Source organism: Hylobates moloch, unplaced genomic scaffold, assembly GCF_009828535.3.
Source record: "Hylobates moloch isolate HMO894 unplaced genomic scaffold, HMol_V3 SCAFFOLD_15, whole genome shotgun sequence".
Classification (NCBI taxonomy): Eukaryota; Metazoa; Chordata; class Mammalia; order Primates; family Hylobatidae; genus Hylobates; species Hylobates moloch.
This window is the reverse complement of record NW_026652290.1, coordinates 95273089-95296843: the sequence shown is the minus strand read 5'-3', so window position 1 is coordinate 95296843 and position 23755 is coordinate 95273089. Positions and strand designations below refer to the sequence as shown.

At 51.2% G+C, this 23755-nt stretch overlaps 1 protein-coding gene across 1 annotated transcript in view; it reads left to right on the top strand.

Annotated features, from left to right (window-relative positions):
- The window catches only part of ATCAY (ATCAY kinesin light chain interacting caytaxin), a 46343-nt gene that overhangs the window by 13193 nt on the left and 9395 nt on the right, over nt 1-23755 (top strand). Inside the window, exons 3-12 of the mRNA XM_032177916.2 lie at nt 1738-1796; nt 5214-5435; nt 7492-7677; nt 8026-8128; nt 9162-9293; nt 10487-10573; nt 15457-15555; nt 19598-19633; nt 20625-20696; nt 22602-22634. Of these exons, the coding sequence (XP_032033807.1) occupies nt 1738-1796; nt 5214-5435; nt 7492-7677; nt 8026-8128; nt 9162-9293; nt 10487-10573; nt 15457-15555; nt 19598-19633; nt 20625-20696; nt 22602-22634 (1029 nt within the window). The remainder of the gene's footprint in view (nt 1-1737; nt 1797-5213; nt 5436-7491; nt 7678-8025; nt 8129-9161; nt 9294-10486; nt 10574-15456; nt 15556-19597; nt 19634-20624; nt 20697-22601; nt 22635-23755) is intronic.

The window sequence follows — 23755 nt, the reverse complement described above, 5'->3', positions numbered from 1 at the left end:
GCCCTGCCAGGTCGGCTTCTCCAGTTCCGCATGATCTTAAACCTTTCCTGAACATCCACTGCAGTTGGCGGCTCAGCCTCAGGACCTCATCTCATCCCCGCGGCACTGCCTCTCCCTGGCTCTCCCTCCCTCCCCTCCATCCTCCAACCACTCCCTCCTCCCCCACTGCTCCCTCTGCACCAGGCACCCTGAGTCTGCTTTCTGATCTGCCCTTGAACTTGGCAAGCTTATTCCAGTCCCAGAGCCTGGGCCTCTGCAGTGCCTTCCATCCGGAGCGCTCTTGCCTGGTCTCTGCAGGACGCCAACATCATGCTTACAAGTCTACGCTTAAAAGTCGCTTCCAGCCAGGCACAGTGGCTCACTCCTGTAATCCCAGCGTTTTGGGAGGCCCAGGCGGGAGGATCACTTGAGCCCAGGAGTTCAAGACCAGCCTGCAAGACCCCATCTGCAGAAAAATATAAAAATTAGCTGGGCGGCCGGGCACGGTGGCTCACACCTGTAATCCCAGCACTTTAGGAGGCTGAAGCGGGCAGATCACGAGGTCAGGAGATCGAGACCATCCTGGCCAACATGGTGAAACCCCATCTCTACTAAAAATACAAAAAATCAGCCGGGCGTGGCAGTGTGAGCCTGCAGTCCCAGCTACTCAGGAGGCTGAGGCACAAGAATGGCATGAACCCGGGAGGCAGAGCTTGCAGTGAGCCGAGATTGTGCCACTGCACTCCAGCCTGGACAACAGAGTGAGACTCTGTCTCAAAAAAAAAAAAAAAAAATTAGCTGGACATAGTAGTGTGTGCTAGTAGTCCCAGCTACTCGAGAGGATGAGGTAGGAGGATTGCTTGAGCCCAGGAGTTCGAGACCAGTCTGGGCAACACGGCAAGACCCTGTGTCTGAAAAACAAAAACAAACAAACAAAAAACCCAAAAAATTAACCAGGTGTGGCAGCTCACACCTGTAATCTCAGCACTTTAGGAGGCTGAGGCAGAAGAATTGCTTGAAGCGTGAAGTTCAAGAGCAGCCTAGGCACCATAGTCAGACCCTGTCTCTACAAAAAATTTTATTATTTATTTATTTATTTATTTATTTATTTTTTGAGACGGAAATACAAAAATTAGCCGGGCGCGGTAGCGGGTACCTGTAGTCCCAGCTACTTGGGAGGCTGAGGCAGAAGAATGGCTTGAACCCGGGAGGCGGAGGTTGCAGTGAGCCAAGATCGCGCCACTGTGCTCCATTCAGCCTGGGCGACAGAGTGAGACTCTGTCTCAAAAGAAAAAAAGAAAAGAAAAAAGTGCACTTTTGGTGGCTTACGCCCGTAATCCCAACATTTTGGGAGCCCAAGGTGGGAAGATGGCTTGAGCCCAGGAGTTCAAGAGCAGCCTGGGCAACATAGTGAGACCCCATCGCTACAAAAAACTACAAAAATTAGCCAGCCGTGGTGGTGTGCACCTGTAGTCCCAGCTACTCAGGAGGCTGAGGCAGGAGGATCTCTTGAGCCCAGGAGGTTGAGGCTGCAGTGAGCCATGATCACGCTACTGCACTCCAGCCTGGGCGACAGAGTGAGGCTCTGTCTCCAAAAAAAATGTATATATTTAGGTCCAGTGATTCTCTGGAACTAAATGTGTTTTGTTTTTGTTCTTGTCTGACTCGCCTGGCTGGACCTGTCTGGGCCACTCCACTGTCCTCTGCCTGAATCTCTGGTGCCCGGCGACTGATGCCCGTTCCTGGATGGGTCTGCAGGCCGCTCCCAGAAGAGACGGGGGTGGAATTGCTTGGCAGCCCGGTGGAAGACGCATCCTGTAAGTTTCCACGTCCACAGAAGGGCGGAAACGGGCTCAGTGTTTCCGAGTTTCAGCCCTGCCTGGGGCTGTAACTGTAGAAATGTCAGAGGCCACACCGTGGGTATAATGTTCCATCCTGGGGTCTACGGTGGAAGTGGCCGTGGTGGGTGAGAGACACAGTGGATGATGGTGCTGTCATGAAGCCAGCACGCTGTGTTGCTGTGTGTCCCTGTGCTAGTCACTCAGCTTCTCTGTGCCTCCAATGCCTCATCTACTAAATGTAGGTAGCGAGCTTCTCGCAGAGGGGGCATGTAAGGATTAAATGAGGTGATGCCAAGTGCCCTGGAGGCACAAAGTCAGCACAGCCAAGGGCGCCCTGGGAGGCTCTGCTATCCGGAGCTCTAAACATATACATTTTAAAGTATAATACATTATATTGGACCCAAATATATACATTTTTTGGTAGACTGGGTCACACTCTGTCACCCAGGCTGGAGTGCAGTGGCGTGAGTCCTGGGCGGCCAGAGGAGCTGCCTTGAACCCTGTGTTCTCACTGGCGTCTCCTCGCTGAGGCCTCCTGGGGCCCCTGCTATGCCCACATCTCTGTCATGCAACTCATCACAGTGCCCTCCCTCCAGGGGAGAGACACTGACCAGAGAGGGACATCCACATCTCTGAGGTCACACAGCAACGAGAGCCCTGCCCAACCCAACACCTCCCCCTGCACCACACTGTGCCATAGAGCCAGGTTAGAGGGAATAGCTCCTCTCCATTTTCCAGGGACATTCAGGGTGGTGGGTCACCCCAGAGCCAGACCACAGATGGCAGAGGCCCACAGAGAAGGCCAGGCCATCTGGGGCCCTTTGCGTGTGGGACCTGCTCGGTGCTGTCGAGCTCCACAGGGTAACCTAAGGCAAGTCTCTCCACCCATCTGGGCCCTGCTTCCAAGAAAGGGAGGTGTTAACAACAGCACCCCACTTCCTAGGTGTGGTCAGCTGGACGCCAGCCCCCCCCAACCCATTCAGATTGGAATCCCTGGAACCTGTCAATGTTCCCTTCCCCTGCAGAAGGGATTTTGCAGACAGGATTAAATTAAGAACCTCAGAATAGGTCGATGTTGTGGTTAATCGTATGTGTCCGTGTGGCCAGGCTGCGGTTACCTGAATACTTGATCAAATGCTACTCTAGAATGCGGCTGTGAAGGTACTTTTTGAGATGAGCTTAAGATTTAAATGAGGACTTTCGGCTGGACATGGTGGCTCATGCCTGTAATCCCAGCACTGTGGGAGGCTGAGGCGGGTGGATCACCTGAGGTCAGAAGTTCGAGGCCATCCTGGCCAACATGGCAAAACCCCGTCTCTGCTTAAAAAAAAAAAAAAAAAAAAAAATTCCAAAAATTAGCTGGGCGTGGTGACAGGTGCTTGTAATCCCAGCCACTTAGGAGGCTGAGGCAAGAGAATCGCTTGAATCCGGGAGGCGGAGGTTGCAGTGAGCCGAGATAGCACTGCTATACTCCAGCCTGGGTGACATAGCGAGACTCCATCTCAAAAAAAATAAAAATAGGCCGGCGCACTTGCTCACGCCTGTAATCCCAGCACTTTGGGAGGCCGAGGCGGGCAGATCACGAGGTCAGGAGTTTGAGACCAAGCTGGCCAACATGGTGAAGCCCCGTCTCTACTAAAGATACAGGCCGGGCGTGGTGGCTCACGCTTGTAATCCCAGCACTTTGGGAGGCCGAGGCGGGCGGATCACGAGGTCAGGAGATCGAGACCACAGTGAAACCCCGTCTCTACTAAAAAATACAAAAAAATTAGCCGGGCGTGGTGGCGGGCGCCTGTAGTCCCAGCTACTTGGAGAGGCTGAGGCAGGAGAATGGCGTGAACCCGGGAGGCGGAGCTTAAAGACCGAGACTCGGATACTGCACTCCAGCCCGGGCAAAAGAGCAAAACTCCGTAACAAAAAAAAAAAAAAAAAAAAGATACAAAAAAATATATATATATTAGCCAGGCGTGGTGGCACGTGCCTGTAATCCTAGCCACTCGGGAGGCTGAGGCATGAGAATCGCTTGAACCCAAGAGACAGAGGTTGCAGTGAGCTGAGATTGAGCCATTGCACTCCAGCCTGGGTGACAAGGCGAGACTCTGTCTAAAAAAAACAAAACAAAAAAAAGAATAGCCGGGCATGGTGGCGCATGCCTGTAATCCCAGCTACTTGGGAGGCTGAGGCGGGAGAATCACTTGAACCTGGGAGGCGGAGGGTGCGGTGAGCTGAGATCATGCCACTGTACTCCGGCCCGGGTAACAGAGTGAGACTCCATCTCAAAAACAGATAAATAAATAAATAAAACAAAATAAATTAGTGGACTTTAGAGTAAAGCAGGCAGCTGTCTGTGATGTGGGTGGGCCTCATCTAATCAGTTGAAGGTTTTAAGAGAAAAAGACTGAGGTTGCCCCAGGCAGAGACAATTCTGCCTGCGGACGGTTTTGAAACATCAGCTCTTCCCTCGGCATCCCGCCTGCTGGCCCGCCCTGCCGACTGAGGACTTGTCAGTCTCTGTGATCACATCAGCTAATTCCTTAAATAAATTTCTCCCTCTCTTTTTTCCATATATATAGGAAAAAAATATATATATATACACACACACCCCCATACATCCCATTGGATTTGTTTCCCTGGCGCACTCTGATTAAAATAGGAGACTCTCCTGGATCCTGTATTATCCAGGTGGCCTGACATCCCTACAGGATCCCCCTGAGTAGAGACAGGAGGCTGAGAGTCAGAGAAAGCCTAGAAGAGGATGTGCTGCTTTCATAATTTGTCTGCACAAGACATGTGTCTCTTCTCCTTTATTTATTTATTGATTTATTTATTTGTTGTTGAGATAGAGTTTCGCCCTGTCACCCAGGCTGGAGTGCAATGGTACGACCTTGGCTCACTGTAACCTCTGCCTCCTGGGCTCAAGTGATTCTCCTGCCTCAGCCTCCCAAGCAGCTGGGATTACAGGCGCCCGCCACCACGCCCGGCTAATTTTTGTATTTTTAGTAGAGATGGGGTTTCGCTATGTTGGCCAGGCTGGTCTGGAACTCCTGACCTCAGGTGATCTGCCCGCCTCGGCCTCCCAAAGTGCTGGGATTACAGGCATGAGCCACCGCACCCGGCCCAAAGTCAGGCTTTGAACTCATGTTTGCCCAATGTCCAAGCATCCATCCTTAATCTCTCAGGATTGCCCACAGGACAGCAGTTATAACATTCACCCCTGTCAGAATGATGTCTGCTTAATTCTGCCCGCCCCTGACAATGGCATATGGATACAGAAGGGAGCCTACCCTCTCTTCCCATTCCTGTATGATGAAACAGCTTCCACCAGGTAGGAAAATAGGGAGACGGTAAAGAGAGAAAGCAAAGATCTGTTCCGCTTTTCTCATTTCCCTGCAGCTCCTCCCAACACACTAAACTTCAACGGAGCGCATCGTAAGAGGAAGACGCTGGTGGCCCCAGAGATCAACATTTCTCTGGATCAGAGTGAGGGGTCCCTGCTGTCCGACGACTTCTTGGATACCCCTGATGACCTGGATATTAACGTGGATGACATCGAGACCCCCGATGAGACCGACTCGCTGGAGTTCCTGGGAAATGGCAACGAACTGGAGTGGGAAGGTAAAGTTCAGGGTCTCTCTGGGGCCTGCTGGAGCGCCCCCCACCCACCTTTCCATCTCTGGATTCCTGTAGGCTCAGAGAGTCACAAGTGGGGCAGGGGCTCTAAGCCGTCCAGCCTTAAACCCAGGAGATCAAGGCTGCAGTGAGACGTGATCGTGCCACTGCTCTCCAGCCTGGACAACAGAGTGAGACTCTGTCTCAAAAATAAAATTTTTAGAAAAGAGAGAGGTGGCTGGGCGCAGTGGCTCATGCCTGTAATCCTAGCACTTTGGAAGGCCGAGGCGGGCAGATCACGAGGTCAGGAGATCGAGACCATCCTGGCTAACACGGTGAAACCCCGTCTCTACTAAAAATACAAAAAATTAGCCGGGCATGCTGGCGGGCACCTGAAGTCCCAGCTACTCAGGAGACTGAGGCAGGAGAATGGCATGAACCCGGGAGGCCAAGCTTGCAGTGAGCCAAGATTGCGCCACTGCACCACAGCCTAGGCGACAGAGTGAGACTCCGTCTCAAAAAAAAAAAAAAAAAAGAGAAAGAAAGAGGTTGGTGAATGGGTACCAACATACAGTTAGACAGAAGGAATAAGTTCTATTGTTCGATAGCAGAATAGGAGGGGTGCCAGGAGAGGGTCCATCTGCTCCTGCAACTTTTTTTTTTTTTTTTTGAAACAGGGTCTTGTTCTGTCTCCCAGGCTGGAGTACAGTGGTGTGATCTCAGCTCACCGCATCCTCCACCTCCCGGGTTCAAGCGATTCTTTTGCCTCAGCCTCCCGAGTAGGTGGGATTACAGGCATGCACTACCACTCCCAGCTAATGTTTATATTTTTAGTAGAGATGGGGTTTTGCCATGTTGCCCAGGCTGGTCTCAAACTCCTGACTTCAAGTGATACACCCGCCTCGGCCTCCCAAAGCGCTGGGATCACAGGTGTGAGCCACGGGGCCCAGCCTGCCCCTGCAATTTGATGCGTATTTTTCTTGTGGACTTGTGAATTTTTTTCAGAACGTGGCTTTCATCAGAATCTCAAAGGCGACCAAGATCCCAACAAACTGCCTTCGATGTATGCAACAAATACTTTTTGAGCATTTACTCCAGGGCAAGTCCTGATTCAGGCGTGGGGGATATGGCAGGGCTATGATAAGAAGAGATGGTCCCATAGATCATCAGAAAGACAGACCATGAAAGGCCGGGCGCGGTGGCTCACGCCTGTAATCCCAGCACTTTGGGAGGCTGAGGTGGGCAGATCACCTGAGATCAGGAGTTTGAGACCAGCCTGGCCAACATGGTGAAGCTCCATCTCTACTAAAAATACACAAATTAGCCGGGCGTAGTGGCGTGCGTAGTCCCAGCTACTCGGGAGGCAGAGGCAGAAGAATCACTTGAACTCTGGAGGCAGAGGTTGCAGTGAGCCGAGATCGCACCACTGCACTCCAGCCTGGGCAACGGAACGAGACTCTGTCTCAAAAAAAAAAAAAAAGAAAAAGAAATTAAGGACAATGTAGTGGCTCATTCCTGTAATCCCAGAGCGTCAGGCGGCCAGGGTAGGAGGATCACTTAAGGCCAGGAGTTTGAGACCAGCCTGGGCAACATATCGAAACCCCATCTCTACAAAAATATAAAAATTAGCTGGGTGTGGTTGTGCACAACTGTAGTCCCACGTATGTGGGAGGCTGAGGCAGGAGGACTGCTCTGTGTGTGCCAGGCTCCTGGGAGAGTAAAAACCAAGCATGCATGTCCCGAGCGCCCTCTTGGTTTGGTGAAGCGGATGCATTCACCAGCTCTGAGAAGCTCCAGGACACAGGTCCTTAACCAACAGAGTGCCCTGGGAAGCCAGCAAGGGATGTCCAGAAAGGCTTCCTGGAGGAGGCGGCATTTGAGCCAGGCCTTGAAAGGGGAGTAGGAGAGGAAAATGGGTCAGCAGGACAGCCAGGTGGGGAGACGCGAAGGACTTGTGGGTCCCGGCAGCAAGGGAGGCGGGAGAGGGGAAGGAAGGCTGAGCGGGAGGGCAGGAGATATCTGGACCCTGGCGTCCATGCGACTCTCCCCCACCTGCTTCTAGATGACACCCCCGTGGCCACCGCCAAGAACATGCCCGGGGACAGCGCGGATCTATTTGGGGACGGCACGACGGAGGACGGCAGTGCCGCCAACGGGCGCCTGTGGCGGACGGTGATCATTGGGGAGCAAGAGCACCGTATAGACCTGCACATGATCCGGCCTTACATGAAAGTGGTCACCCACGGAGGTGAGACCTGCCCCTCCGCGCCCCCTCGGGGCTCCAGCCCGGCCCGCTGGGCAACAGGGGGCTCGTCAGTGCCCCTCTCTGATGCACGGGGATGTTAAGCCGTCAACTCGCTTGGGGTGGACAGACCGTGGGCAAGGCGTGCATGACCAGGCAGGCGCAGTGGGGGCCCCTGATGGTCGCTGTCACTCCCCACCGAAGGCAGAGACTGGCTAAGGGGTCGCTGGCTGCTGTGGCTCAGAGCCATGCCCTCCTGAGCGTGTGGGCACCAGGACGTGGTGGGTGGTGCACGGGAGGCAGCTCAGGGCTGGGAGAGGACTCTGACGTTGCTGATCGGCTGCCTCTCCTCAGGGTACTACGGCGAAGGCCTCAACGCCATCATCGTCTTCGCAGCCTGCTTCCTTCCAGACAGCAGCCTCCCCGACTACCACTACATCATGGAGAACCTCTTCCTGTGAGTCCCCGCGCGAGGCGAGCAGCCTTGGGCCAGCTCTGATGCCTCCCTGGCCGCAGGGCACCAGGCTGCAAGGATTGCATTGTGGCCCTAAGAAGCCTGCCTGGCACTAGGGAAGGGTGTGGCGGCCACAGAGCTTGACCTGAGTCCCTGCCGGCCCTGAGGCTCACAGTGGCCTTCCTTCTGGGCCACCCTGTTCTCCTCCCCCTCCTCCTCCTCCCCGTCCTCCTCCTCTTCCTCCTCCTCTTCTTCTTCCTCCCCCCCTTCTTCTCCTCGCCTTCCTCCTCCTCCCCTTTCTTCTCCTCCTCCTCCCTCTCCTCCTCCCCCCTCCTCTTCCTTCTCCTCCTCTTCCTCCCTTCTCCACCTCATCCTCTTTCTCCTCTTCCTCCCCTTTCTCCTCCCTTCATCCTCCCTCTCCTCCTCCCCTCCTCTTCCTCTGCTTCCGTCTCCTCCCCCTCTCCATCCTCCTTCTCCCCATCCTCTTCCTCTTCCTCCTCCTCTTCCCCCTCCGAGATGGCACCACTGCACTCCAGCCTGGGTGACAGAGTGAGACCCTGTCTCAAAAAAAAAAAAGCAAGGCCTAGAGACCAGCCTGACCAACATAGTGAAACCCTGTCTCTACTAAAACTACAACAACTTATCTGGGCTTGGTGGCAGGCACCTGTAATTCCAGCTACTAGGGAGGCTGTGGCAGGAGAATCACTTGAACCCGGGAGGCGGAGGTTGCAGTGAGCCAAGATCGCGCCACTGCACTCCAGCCTGGGCGACAAGAACAAAACTCCATCTCAAAAGAAAAACGAGACTCAATAAAAGGGTAACCGCCCTACGAGGATACCTGCTGACACTCAGGTGGAGTGTGCTGGGATCATCCACGTCCGCTCCCACCCTGCAGTCCACCAGGACAGCAGACACCTGGACCCGTGGGGCTGACCCAACCAGGGGCAGGAGTGGAGGCAGGCAGGGTCGGCACCGCAGGTGTCCTGACCCTGGACCCCTCCATGTTGGGTCCCTGCCTTCTGTGCCCCGTGAGCAGGTACGTCATCAGCAGCTTAGAGCTCCTGGTGGCTGAGGACTACATGATCGTGTACCTGAACGGTGCCACACCCCGGCGGAGGATGCCTGGAATCGGCTGGCTGAAGAAGTGCTACCAGATGATTGACCGGAGGTGAGGTGGGGATGCCTCAGGAAGCACAGTGGGGGCACGAAAATCACACAGGGGGCCGGACGTGGTGGCTCACACCTGGAATCCCAGCACTTCGGGAGGCTGAGGTGGGAGGGTCCCTTGAGCCCAGGAGTTTGAGGCCAGCCTGGGCAACACAGCAAGACCCTGTCTCTACAGAAAAACTTTCAGGTCGGGCAAGGGGATTCACACCTCTAATCCCAGCACTTTGGGAGGCCAAGGTGGGTGGATCACCTGAGGTCAAGAGTTCAAGACCAGCCTGGCCAACATATAGTGAAACTCTGTGTCTATTAAAAAAAAAAAACAAAACAAAAATTAGCTGGGCATGGTGGCAGGCACCTGTAGTCCCAGCTACTTGGGAAGCTGAGGCAGGAGAATCGCTTGAACCCAGGAGGTGGAGGTTGCAGTGAGCCGAGATCATGCCACTGCACTCCAGCCTGGGCAACAGAGCGAGACTCTGTCCCCATGAAACGCTCACTCCCTATTCCTTCTCCCCAGGCCCTGGCACACCCCATCCTACTTTCTGTCTCTGTGAATCTGATGACTCTGGGGACCTCCTAGGACTGGAATCACACAGGATTTGTCCTTTTGTGTCTGGCTTTCCTCACTGAGTGTGACATCCTCAGGGTGCATCCACATTGTAGCCTGCGTCAGAGCCTCCTTCCTTTTCGTGGCTGCATAATATTCCATTGTATGGACATACCACATTTGGTTTGTCCATTTCATTCATCTCTTGATGGACACAGGTTGCTTCCACCTCTGAGTTATTGTAAATAGCCTCAGAGTGACATTAAAATTGAGCCAGCCAATCCATCCTTGCACCCAGGTTAGTGGAGGGAGGCTCCAAGGACAGGCTGGTCCCTCCTAGGGCATTAGGTGGTGAAAATACAATCTTGGCTGCTCAAATAACTACCAACCTGGTTCACCCGCTCTGCACCATGGGGTCTCTACCTACCTCATCCACCTTAGGGTCTTAGGGACTCAAAGGGTGTGTCTTTATCCTGCTATGGAACCCCCATGTCTTGGATGGGGGCAGGGATTTGACAGGTACCTGGAGACCACATGTGGAATGAGCAGAGTGACGAATGCTTGCTTGTGGCTCTCCCGTCCCACTCTGCTCCTCCCTCCCCAAGGCTCGCCCCAGGAGCCCATCTTGCTTCCTTTGCGGCCCCACACAGATTGCGGAAAAACCTGAAGTCCTTGATCATCGTCCACCCCTCGTGGTTCATTCGGACTGTGCTGGCCATCTCTCGCCCTTTCATCAGGTGAGACGGGGAGCCTACAACCCAAGTCTAGTGGCCCGAGTGTGTGTGTGTGTGTGTGTGTGTGTGTGTCTTTGCATGCATTTGTGTGTGCATCTATGTGTGCACATGTGCATGTGTGTGCATCCGTGTATGTGTGCATCCATGTGTGTTTGATCTGCATGTTCCAGCTTCTCTATGATGAATACATATTATTGCTTTAAACAGTTTTAAATTGCACACAGCCAGGCACAGTGGCTCACACCTGTAATCCCAGCTACTCAGAAGGCTGAGGTGGGAGGATTGTTTGAGGCCAGCCTGAGCAACATAGCAAAACCCCCATCTCTACAAAAAATACAAAAATTAGCAGGACATGGTGGTGCACGCCTGTAGTTTCAGCTACGTGGGAGGATGGCTTGAGCCCAGGAGGTCAAGGCTGCAATGAGCTGTGATCGAGCCACTGTACTCCAGCCCGGGTGACAGAGTGAGACCCTGTCTCAAAAGAAAATCAGCCATGCATGGCATCACACGCCTGTAGTCCCAGCTACTCAGGAGGCTGAGGCAGGATCACTTGAGCCCAGGAGGTAGAGGCTGCAGTGAGCTATCATCACTCCACTGCACTCCAGCCTGGGAGACAGAGCAAAACCCTGTCTCTAAAAATAAAATATATATGTACAAATAAATAATATGACTAATAACAAATTTGAAATTTAAAACTACATATATTCTATAATGTATATCATATATAGTTACTATGTTAAGCATAGAGTAGAACAGATCAAGTGAAATAAAATTAGACATGTTAGCCGGGCGCGGTGGCTCACGCCTGTAATCCCAGCACTTTGGGAGGCCGAGGTGGGCGGATCACAAGGTCAGGACATCAAGACTATTCTGGCTAACACAGTGAAACCCCGTCTCTACTAAAAATACAAAAAATTAGCCGGGCATGGTGGCGGGCGCCTGCAGTCCCAGCTACTCAGGAGGCTGAGGCAGGAGAATGGCGTGAATCTGGGTGGCGGAGCTTGCAGTGAGCGGAGATCGCACCACTGCACTCCAGCCTGGGCGACAGAGCGAGACTCCGTCTCAAAATAAATAAATAAATACATACATACATACATAAATAAATAAATAATAAAATAAAATTAGACATGTTAAATGCCCTATTCAATCCAATAAAATGTCATGCAAATTTAATTTAATCTAATGCAAAACACTGAATTGAATAAAGATTCCTAATGTTCACGTTCCCAGTTACAAATCTGGGATGAGTGAAAGAGACGAGGGCTTCACTTTCCCTTGAACGACTGGACACATTCACAGCAGGCACGATTTTCAAGGAAGACTCTTTAAACATGCTGTTTTCAAGGACTGCCAAGTACCCTGAAGGGGCTTATTTACATATTAGCGAAATGAGATGAGGAATACACTAATTATGGATCATTTGAGCTAATAATGAATCAACCAGGCAAAATGGTAAACACACATTTCAGTCTAAGATAATTGCATTTGCTCCTCTATATTCCGGAATTCAGTAACATAGATTACCTTTGCCTTTCATGTGGATGTTAGGATGGTGCAAAAATAATTGAGGTTCCTGCCATACTTTTCATTACAAAAACTGCAATCACTCTTGCACGAGCCCAATACTTCTGTCACTCTTCACCGGGCGCCATGGCTTACGCCTGTAATCCCAACATTTTGGAAGGTCGAGATGAGAGGATCGCTTGAGCCCGGGAGTTTGAGACCAGCCTGGGTGACAGAGCGAGACCCTGACTCTACAAAAAAAAATTTTTTTTTTTTTTTTTTTTTTTGAGACGGAGTCTCGCTCTGTCACCCAGGCTGGAGTGGCGCGATCTCAGCTCACTGCAAGCTCCACCTCCTGGGTTCACGCCATTCTGCCTCAGCCTCCCGAGCAGCTGGGACTGACTACAGGCGCCCTCCACGACGCCCAGCTAACTTTTTGTATTTTTAGTAGAGATGGGCTTTCATCATGTTAGCCAGGATGGTTTCGATCTCCTGACCCCGTGATCCGCCCGCCTTGGCCTCCCAAAGTGAAAAAAAAATTTTTTTAAATACAGCCGGGTGTGGTGACTCAGGCCTTTAATCCCAGCACTTTGGGAGGCTGAGGCGGGCGGATCACTTGAGGTCGGGAGTTCAAGACCAGCCTGGCCAACACGGCGAAACCCCATCTCTACTAAAAATAACAAAAATTGGCTGGGCGTGGTGGCACGCGCCTGTAGTCCTAGCTACCCGGGAGGCTGAGGTACAAGAATTGCTTGAGCCTGGGAGACAGAGGTTGCAGTGAGCCGAGATCTTGCCATTGCACTCCATCCTGGGTAACACAGCAAGACTGTCTCCAAAATAAATAAATAATACAATAAAATAATAAAATTCTATAACTTTGGTTTCTTTTCCCATGGACAATGTTGAAGATGTAATTTTTGACTCTACAAAGGGGTAAGGAGCTATAAGCTTTCCCCATTTAAAAGCCAAGGAGACTGGAGGCTGATTGTGGGCTCCTACACAACCCTGAGGTTTCATGATTATATAAATGAAAAGGAAATTTCTATTTGTGCCACGATGATCTAAACGTTTGGCATGTGGCCGGGTGCGGTGGCTCATGCCTGTAATCCCAGCACTTTGGGAGGCAGAGGTGGGCGGATCACCTGAGGTCAGGAGTTCGAGACCAGCCTGGCCAACATGGCGAAACCCTGTCTCTACTAAAAATACAAAAATCAGCTGGGCATGGTGGCACATGCCTGTAATCCCAACTACTCGGGAGGCTGAAGCAGGAGAATCGCTTGAACCCTGGAGGCGGAGGCTGTAGTAAGCTGAGACTGCACCATTGCGCTCCAGCCTGGGCGACAGGATAAGACTCTGTCTCAAAAATAAATAAATAAATAAATAATAAATATTCAGCATGTGACTGAAATTCTCCCTCCTGAGAGCCTTCAGTGGGACAGAAATCTCAATTTATACATAGAATAGGACATTGTCTCAGCTGAGACACAAATATGGGTTTCCAATGATGGGTGTGGGGGCGTTACCACGTTGTCATTATGTGACACATGCCTGTATTTACAGATCACCCTCCGGAGCCACAGATGCTGTGCTCTGTACACGATTTTTAAGACCTTGTAGTCTTAAAAGGAGATCGAGACCAGCCTGGCCAACATGGCGAAACCCCGCCTCTATTAAAAATACAAAAATTAACTGGGCGTGGTGGTGGGTACCTGTAATCCCAGCTACTTGGGAGGCTGAAGCAGGGAGAATCGCTTGAACCCGGGAGGCGGACGTTGCAGTGAGCCGAGATCACGCCACTGCACTCCAGCCTGGGCGACAGAGTGAAACTCTGTCTCAAAAAATATATATATAAATATATATATATGATATATATAAAAATATATATGTGAATATACATACATATATATTTTATATATACATAATTGGTTTTTTAAATGATGAAAATGAATTCAGACTGCACAAAAGCGGCTGGAGATGTTACTCATTCCATACACAGTGGACACTTTATGACTACCCAGGGGAAAATATCTCTAGTTTCCTAGTCAGTTACCCCCTGACCCTCTGTTAAGCAACTATTTCTTTTTCCCCTGATGGATACAGTAAACTGTATCATTCATCATAAGTGTCTCCTGACATTGGATGCCAGAAAGCTCAAGCCGAATCTTTAACCTCTGAAAATATACATAAAACACCGGGCATGGTGGCTCACACTTCTAATCGCAGCACTTTGAGAGGCTGAGGTAGGAGGATTGCTTGAGGCCAGGAGTTGAAGACCAGTCTGGGCAACATAGTGAGACCTCCATCTCTACAAAAAAAAAAAATTTTTTTTTAATTAGCCAGGGCTGGTGGCGCGCACCTGTGATCCCAGCTACTCAGAGGCTGAGGGAGGAGGATCACTTGAACCCAGGAGGTCGAGGCTGCAATGAGCCATGATTACACCACTGCACTCCAGCCTGGGTGACCGAGTGAGACTCTATCTCTAAAAAAAAAATACCACGATGTGCTGGTGATGTAATACCACATGGTACCAGATGGTCAGAATTCAAGGTTGGACAGGAAAGAACCATTCATCCCTAAACATTCATCCCTAAAGAACAGAATCGGGCCAGGCGGGGTGGCTCATGACTGCAATCCCAGCACTTTGGGAGTTAGAGGCAGGCAGATCACGTGAGGTCAGGAGTTGGAGACCAGCCTGGCCAACATGATGAAACCCCATCTCCACTAAAAATACAAAATTAGCCGAGAGTGGTGGTGCATGCCTGTAGTCCCAGCTCCTCGGGAGGCTGAGACGGAAAATCGCTTGAACCAGGGAGGCGGAGCTTGCAGTGAGCCGAGATCACACCACTGCACTCCAGCCTGGGCGACAGAGCGAGACTCTGTCTCAAAAAAAAAAAAAATAATAATAATAATAATAATAATAACAACAACAGACAATCAATTGGCAGCCCCGTGTGCCCCCTTCTTGTGCCCAACTGAGTGTTGGCTGTGCCGTCCTGTGTGGTGACATGGAGAGAAAGCATTCTTGGGAAAAATTAACACAGACAAGCAACTTTTAGAGATGATGGGAAAACAGCCCGCAGAGCCTGAGACAATCTCCCCGCCTCCTGACTTCCTTCCAACAAGATCCTCATTGCAGGGACCCATGGCAGGTGCACGACCCTGATTGCAAGGGCCTCGGCGCAGACCTGGGGTCTCCACCCCATGCATGGGGTGCAGGAGAATTAAGGCTGTCATCAGGCGGGAGGGAGGTGTCGTCGTCTGCACTGGGGCATCCTGGAGTGGGGTCCTGTGGGCATCCCTGTCACCATGGCTCTGTCTGGACCTAGGTAACCCCCACCCCACGGGTTGCATTTCAGACCTCTCCCTCCTTCTCCCCCTGCCAGTGTCAAGTTCATCAACAAGATCCAGTACGTGCACAGCTTGGAAGACCTGGAGCAACTCATCCCCATGGAACACGTCCAGATCCCAGACTGCGTCCTGCAGTGAGTGGCCCCACAGTCCTCCCCGCCATATTAGTCTGTTTTTGTGCTGCTGATAAAGACATACCTGAGACAGGGCAATTTACAAAAGAGGTTTAAGGGGCCGGGCGCGGTGGCTCATGCCTGTAATCCCAGCACTTTGGGAGGCCGAGGCGGGCGGATCACGAGGTCAAGAGATCGAGACCATCCTGGCTAATATGGTCAAACCCCATCTCTACTAAAAATACAAAAAATTAGCCGGGTGCGGTGGCGGGCGCCTGTAGTCCCAGCAACTCGGGAGGCTGAGGCAGAAGAATGGCGTGAACCCGGGAGGCGGGGCTTGCAGTGAGCGGAGATCTCGCCACTGCACTCCAGCCTCGGCTACAGAGCGAGACTCCATCTCAAAAAAAAAAAAAAAAGGCTAACGGACTCACAATTCCATGTGGCTGGGGACGCCTCCCAATCATGGTGGAAGGCAAAAGGCATGTCTCCCACAGCAGCAGACAAGAGAAGGAAATTTGTACTGGGAAACTCCCCTTTATAAAACCATCAGATCTCGTGAGACTTACTCACTGTCGCGAGAATAGCACAGGAAAGACCTGCCCCCATGATTCAGTGACCTCCCACCAGGTCACTCCCACAACACAAGGGAATTATGGGAGCTACAATTCAAGATGAGATTTGGATGAAGAGACCCCGCAAGGTGGCTCACACCTACAATCCCAGCACTGTAATCCCAGCATTTTGAGAGGCTGAGATGGGCAGATCACTTGAAGTCAGGAGTTCGAGACTAGCCTGGCCAAGATGGTGAAACCCTGTCTCTCCTAAAAGTACAAAAATTAGTCAGGTGTGGTGGCGCCTGCCTGTAATCCCAGATACTGAGGAGGCTGAGGCAGGAGAGTCGCTTGAACCCCGGAGGCAGAGGTTGTGGTGAGCCAAGATCGCACCACTGCACTCCAGCCTGGGCAACAAGAGTGAAACTCCGTCTCAAGAAAAAAAAAAGATTTGGGTGGAGATAGTCAAACCCTGTCACCCCCAACATCCCCCACTGGGTCCCCCTGGCTGCCAGGAGCCAGCAATGAGGGGAAACGCAGACTTGGAAGGGAGGAACTAGAACCCACCCATTTTATTTCCTGGAGCCCCTCAGGGACCACCCGGAGGTTGGGGAAGGGATGGGCAGCATCAAGTCCTGTTCTTTTTTCACTGAATGTGTCACATCATCAACACCTCCCCTAGGTTCATGCTGCAAAAAATCTCCTTAAACATACTTTTTTTATTGTGGTAAAATACATGTAACATAGAACTTGCCATCTTAGCCATTCTTTTTTTTTTTTTTTTTTTGAGGAGTTTTGCTCTTGTTGCCCAGGCTGGAGTGCAATGGCGCCATCTCGGCTCACCATAACCTCTGCCTCCCGGGTTCAAGTGATTCTCCTGCCTCAGCCTCCCAAGTAGCTGGGATTACAGGCATGCACCACCATGCCAGGCTAATTTTTTTTTTTTTTTTTTGTATTTTTAGTAGAGACAGGGTTTCTCCATGTTCGTCAGGCTGGTCTCAAACTCCTGACCTCAGATGATCTACCGGCCTTGGCCTCCCAAAATGCTAGATTACAGACGTGAGCCACTGAGCCCGGCCTATCTTAGCCATTTCTAAAAGCATATTCGCATATTTGTGCAGCCATCACCACCATCCTCTACAGACCTTTTTTTTTTTTTTGAGATGGAGTCTTGCTCTGTCACCCAGGCTGGAGTGCAGTGGCACGATCTCGGGTCACTGCAACCTCCACCTCCTGGGTTCAAGTGATTCTTCTGCCTCGGCCTCCCCAGTAGCTGGGATTAAGGCACCCGCCACCATGCCCAGCTAATTTTTTTTTTTTTTTTTTGAGATGGAGTTTCACCCTTGTTGCCCAGGCTGGAGTGCAATGGAGCGATCTCAGCTCACCGCAACCTCCGCCTCCCAGGTTCAAGTGATTCTCCTGCCTCAGCCTCCCTAGTAGCTGGGATTATACGCATGTGCCACCACGCCTGGCTAATTTTGTAGTTTTAGTAGAGACAGGGTTTCTCCATGTCGGCCAGGCTGGTCTCGAACTCCCGACCTCGGGTGATCCGCCTGCCTCAGCCTCCCAAAGTGCTGGGATTACAGGCGTGAGCTACCACGCCCGGCCAATTTTTGTATTTTTAGTAGAGACGGGGTTTTGCCATGTTGGCCAGGCTGGTCTTGAACTCCTGACCTCAGTTGATCTGCCCGGCTCGGCCCCCCAAAGTGCTGGGACTCCAGGTATGAGCCACCGCACCCAGCCCTCTCCAGAACTTTCTCATCTTCCCAAACTGAAACTCTGTCTCCATGAAACGCTCAATCCCCATTCCACTCCCCAACCCCTGGCAGCTCCCATCCTACTTTCTGCCTCTGGGAGTCTAACGACTCTAGGGACCTCCTAGGAATGGATCCACACAGGATTTGTCCTTTTGTGTCTGACGTCTCTCACTGAGCGTGACGTCCTCAAGGTGCATCCATGTTGTAGCCTGTGTCAGAATGTCCTTCCTTTTCATGGCTGAATAATATTCCATTGTGGGAATGGACTACATTTTGTTGATCCATTTGTCCATCAATGGACAATTGGGTTGTTTCTACCTTTTGACTGTTGTGAATAGTCATGTTATTTATATCTACTCACCTATGACCACAGATGTACAAATATCTCTTTAAGATCCTACTTTCAATTCTAACGAGTATATACCTACAAGTGGAATTGCTGATAATTCTATTTTTTTGAGGAACCACCATACTGTTTTGTTTTGTTTTGCTTTTTTGAGACGGAGTCTCACTTTATCACCCAGGCTGGAGTGCAGTGGCGCTATCTTGGCTCACTGCATGCTCTGCCTCCTGGGTTCAAGCAATTCTCCCGCCTCAGCCTCCTGAGTAGCTGGGACTACAGAAGCCCGCCACCACACCTGGCTAATTTTTTTGTATTTTTAGTAGAGACAGGGTTTCACCATGTTGGCCTGGCTGGTCTCAAACTCCCAACCTCAGGTGATCCCCCCGCCTCAGCCTCCCAAAGTGCTGGGATTACAGGCGTGAGCCACCACGCCCGGCCTGTTTGTTGTTGTTGTTGTTGTTGTTGTTGTTGTTGTTTTGTTGGAGTTTTTTTTGGGTTTTTTTTAGACAGAGTCTCACTCTGTTACCCAGGCTGGAGTGCAATGGCGCAATCTTGGCTCACCACATCCTCCAGCTTCTAGGTTCAAGCAGTTCTCGTGCCTCAGCTTCCCGAATAACTGCGATTATAGGCACCTGCCACCAAGCCCAGCCGATTTTTGTATTTTTAGTAGAGATAGGGTTTCACCATGTTGGCCAGGATGGTCTCAATCTCCTGAGCTCGGGTGATCTGCCCACCTCGGCTTCCCAAATTTCTGGGATTATAGGCATGAGCCACCGTGTTCAGCCAACACATAAACATTTATAATCAAAAATGCATCTATGGGCCAGGTGTGGTGGCTCCTGCCTGTAATCCCAGCACTTTGGGAGGCTGAGGCCAGAGAATCGCTTGAGCCCAGGAGTTGGAGACTACAAGTGATATCATGCCACTGCACTCCAGTCTGGGCTACGACAGAATGAGATCCTGTCTAAAAACAGAGAAGAAGCCGGGCGCGGTGGCTCATGCCTGTAATCCCAGAACTTTGGGAGGCCGAGGCGGGTGGATCATGAGGTCAGGAGTTTGAGACCAGCCAGGCCAACATAGTGAAACCCTGTCTCTACTAAAAAGACAAAAAATTAGCTGGGCGTGGTAGCAGGTGCCTGTAAGTCCCAGCTACTCGGGAGGCTGAGGCAGGAGAATCACTCGAACCAGGGAGGTGGAGCTTGCAGTGAGCCAAGATCGCGCCACTGCCCTCCAGCCTGGGCAACAGTGCAAGACTCCATCTCAAAAAAAAAAAAAAAAAAAAAGAAGAAGAAGAAGAAGAAAAGAAAGAAAAAAGAGCTTGTTTCTCTGCTTGAAAAGGAAAGGGATTTCCCCAAAAAGTGTTATCTCAGGGGAAGGGAAGGTCGTGTCTGACATCTTTTTCTTTCTTTCAGATACGAAGAGGAAAGACTGAAGGCCAGGAGGGAGAGGTGTGTGCAGAGTGATCTCTGCTGGGGCTGGGTCGGGGCAGCGGGGGGCTGAGCTGAACTCTCAGTTAGGGCAACCCGGTGACTTCCGGGCAGCAGGGACCATTGTCCTGTGCAGGACTCAAGACGCTGCCCTCTGGCAAGGACTTTAAACTCAGACCTGGGTTCAAATACTGGCTCCCGCATTCAGCTGCAAGGTAACATTAAGCAAATAAAAAGCTAACAACCACCTTGCAGGTTATTGTGCAAGATGAGGGACCCTTGGCAAAAAAGGTTGAGCACAGACTTCACGCTCCATAAAGCGTAAAAGTCAGGACGGGCGCAGTGGCTCACCCAGCTCTTTGGGAGGCTGAGGCAGGAGGATCATGTGAGGTCAGGAGTTGGAGACCAGCCTGGGCAACATGGCGTTAACTCCGTCTCTACCAAAAATACAAAAATTAGCCAGGCGTGGTGGTGCATGCCTGTAATCCCAGCTACTTGGGAGGCTGAGCCAGGAGAATCACTTGAACCCAGGAGGCGGAGGTTGCAGTGAGCCGAGATCACGCCACTGCACTCCAGCGTGGGTGACAGAGCAAGACTGTCCAAACAAACAACAAAAAAAATTAGCCAGGTGTGGTGGCATGTGCCTGTAGTTCAGCTACTTGCAGGGAGACTGAATCGGGACGATTGCTTGAGCCCAGGAAGTTGAGGCTGCAGTGAGCCATGATTGTACCACTGCACTCCAGCCTGGGCAACAGAGCAAGACCCTGTCTCAAAAAAAAAAAAAAAACAGCCTTTATCATGCCAGGTCCGATGCCAGCTTTGAGGGAAACAGAGGCAAATAAGACAGAGTCTTGGTCCCAGACGTTTTCTCAAATAGCAAAGGTGGGGAACGTCACACTGGTTTGGAAAACAGGTCCCAGGGACAGGAAAACCAGAGAGGCCAGTACTAGCCGAGAGCCCCTTGGCCTGGCCGGGCTAGTCACCCTTGTCACCTCGTTCTCTCTGTCCACAGCGCGAGGCCCCAGCCGGAGTTTGTGCTGCCCAGATCTGAAGAGAAGCCAGAGGTGGCACCAGTGGAAAACAGGTAGGTGTGCAGGGGACCATGGGGCAGAGAGCTGACAGTCACGGGAGGCTGTCTAGTCCCTTGCGGGAGGCTAGGGAGGAAGACGGGTCCTTGTTCAGGGACATAAAATGGAACTAAGTGGCTGGCCGTGGTGGCTCACGCCTGTAATCCCAGCATTTTGGGAGGCCGAGGTGGGTGGATCACATGAGGTCAGGAGTTCGAGACCACCCTGGCCAGCATGGTGAACCCTCATCTCTACTAAAAATACAAAAATTAGCCAGACATGGTGGCGCACATCTGTAATCCCAGCTACTTGGGAGGCTATGGCAGGAGATTCACTTGAACCCGGGAGGCAGAGGTCGCAGTGAGCCGAGATAGCATCACTGCACTCGGCGACAAAGTGAGACTCCATCTCAAAATAAATAAATACATAAATAAAATAAAAATAAAAATTATCGGCCATGCACGGTGGCTCACACCTGTAATCCCAGTACTTTGGGAGGCCGAGGTGGGCGGATCACAAGGTCAAGAGATCGAGACTAGCCTGGCCAACGTGGTAAAACCCCATCTCTTCTAAAAATACAAAAATTAGCTGGGCATGGTGGCTCGTGCCTGTAGTCCCAGCTACTTTGGAGGCTGAGGCAGGAGAATCACTTGAACCTGGGAGGCGGAGGTTGCAGTGAGCCAAGATCACAGCACTGCACTCCAGCCTGGCGACAGAGCAAGACTCCATCTCAAAAATAAATAAATGAATGAATAAATAAATAAATAAATATCATCCAGGTGTGGTGATGTACACCTGTAGTCCCAGCTACTCAGAAGGGGGAGGCAGGCAAATGGCTGGAGCCCAGTATGTCAAGGCTACAGCAAGCTATGATTGCACTCCAGCCTGGGCAACAGAGCAAGACCCTGTCTCAAAAAAAAAAAAAAAAAGTTATCATTGATGTTCTCATATTATGGCAATCTCAATGTTATCATAATGACGAAAGGTGACCTTTGTCCAAGTCCCAGCAGGTAGATTCAGACTCCTCAAGTCCAGCAGACCCTGAGCAACATGACTGGCTTAATTTTATGTTAGTGAAGGGCCTTGGCCAATTTCCTCAAAACTGTCTGTTCAGGCTCATTTGTTACGCAGCAGATGCACACTGACATCTGTTTTGTACCAGATACAGCAGTATCGGTCCTCATAGGGCTTCCAGCCTCCACCAACAGGTAGAAAATGCCCAAGAATGGGCACTGTGGCTCATGCCTGTAATCCCAGCACTTTGGGAGGCCGAAGCAGGAGGAACATTTGAGGCCAGGAGTTCCAGACCAGCTTGGGTAACATATTGAGACTCCATCTCTACAAAAAGTTTAAAAATTAGCCAGGCATGATGGTGTGTACCTTGTAGTCCCAGCTACTTGGGAGGCTGAGGTGGGAGGATCACTTGAGCCCAGAGCTGGAAGCTGCAGTGAGCCATGATTGCACCACTGCCCTCCAGCCTGGGCAACATAACAAGACCCTGTATCTTTTTTTTTTTAAAGACAGATTTTCACTCTTGTCACCCAGGGGCTGGAGTGCAATGGTGCGATCTCGGCTCACTGCAACTTCCATCTCCCGGGTTCAAGCGATTCTCCTGCTTCAGCGTCCCGAGTAGCTGGGATTACAGGCACCCACCACCATGCTCGGATAATGTTTGTATTTTTAGTAGAGACAGGGTTTTACCATGTTGGCCAGGCTGGTCTCGAACTCCTGACCTCAAGTGATCCACCCACCTCAGCCTCCCAAAGTGCTGGGATTACAGGCATGAGCCACTGCACCCAGCCAAGACCTTGTATCTTAAAAAAAAAAAAAAAAAAAAAAAAAAGTTAAAGAAAAAAAAAGGGAAAATGCCCAGGCTCCCCAAAATAAGCAAATAACGCCCAGTCTCCGTCTCTCCTCCACAGGTCTGCTCTGGTCACAGAAGATCAGGAAACAAGGTGGGTGTGACGCAGAGTTGTCTTCGTGCTGTTTTCAAAATGTCCTACATGGACCTGTATTAGTCAGGGTTCTCTAGAGGGACAGAAAATCGAATCCGCTGCCAGCGAATACAAAGCAGGCAGGGAGCCTAATCCCAGGAAAGCTGCCCCGTGACTTACTGGGATTGGGGGATACGGCACAGGGGAGGCAGGGAGGTGGTGGTTCCCTTAACCAGTCAGGCCGTCCTTGCACAACTCCAGGGGGCGCCATTACCTAGCCCAGGATGCAAATGAGGCCCCAGAGTTATGTAGTGGAGCAGCCCTCAAGGAAAAACCCACGCAGAGCCAAGCTCCCTGAAGCCCAGGATATGATGCCACAAAAGGGTAGATTGTCCACACTCTGCCTCCGATTCTCCACTTGGTTCTGGATGCCAAGAAAAGCCTCCCTGTGGCCGGGCGCAGTGTCTCACGCCTGTAATTCCAGCACTTTGGGAGGCCGAGGCAGGCGAATCATTTGAGGTCAGGAGTTCAAGACCAGCCTGGGCAACAGGGCAAGACCCTGTCCCTAAAAAAATTACAAAAATTAGCCAGGTGAGCCAAGATCGTACCACTGCACTCCACAGCCTGGGCAATGGGGCTAGACTTTCTCTCAAAAAAAAAGAAAAAAAAAGGAAAGAAAAGAAAAGCCTCCCTGTGTTTTGGTTTCCAAGAGTACCCTCAGGTGCAATGGTTTGCCAGAAGGACTCACAGAGCTCAGCAAAGCTGTCATAATCACAGTTATGGTTTATCACAGTGGCATGGTTTATTACAATAGAAGGGTACAGTTAAAAATCAGCAAAAAGCCGGGCATGGTGGCTCAACGCCTGTAATCCCAGCACTTTGGGAGGCCAAGGCAGGTGGATCACTTGAAATCAGGAGTTCAAGACCAGCCTGGCCAACATGGTGAAACCCCATCTCTACTAAAAATATAAAATTAGCTGGGTGTGATGGCACACACCTGTAGTCCCAGCTACTCAGGAGGCTGAGGCAAGAGAATTGCTTGAACCTGGGAGGCGGAGGTTGCAGTGAGCTGAGATTGCACCATTGCACTCCAGCCTGGGCAACAGAAGAAGACTCTGTTTAAAAAAAAAAAAAAAAAAAAA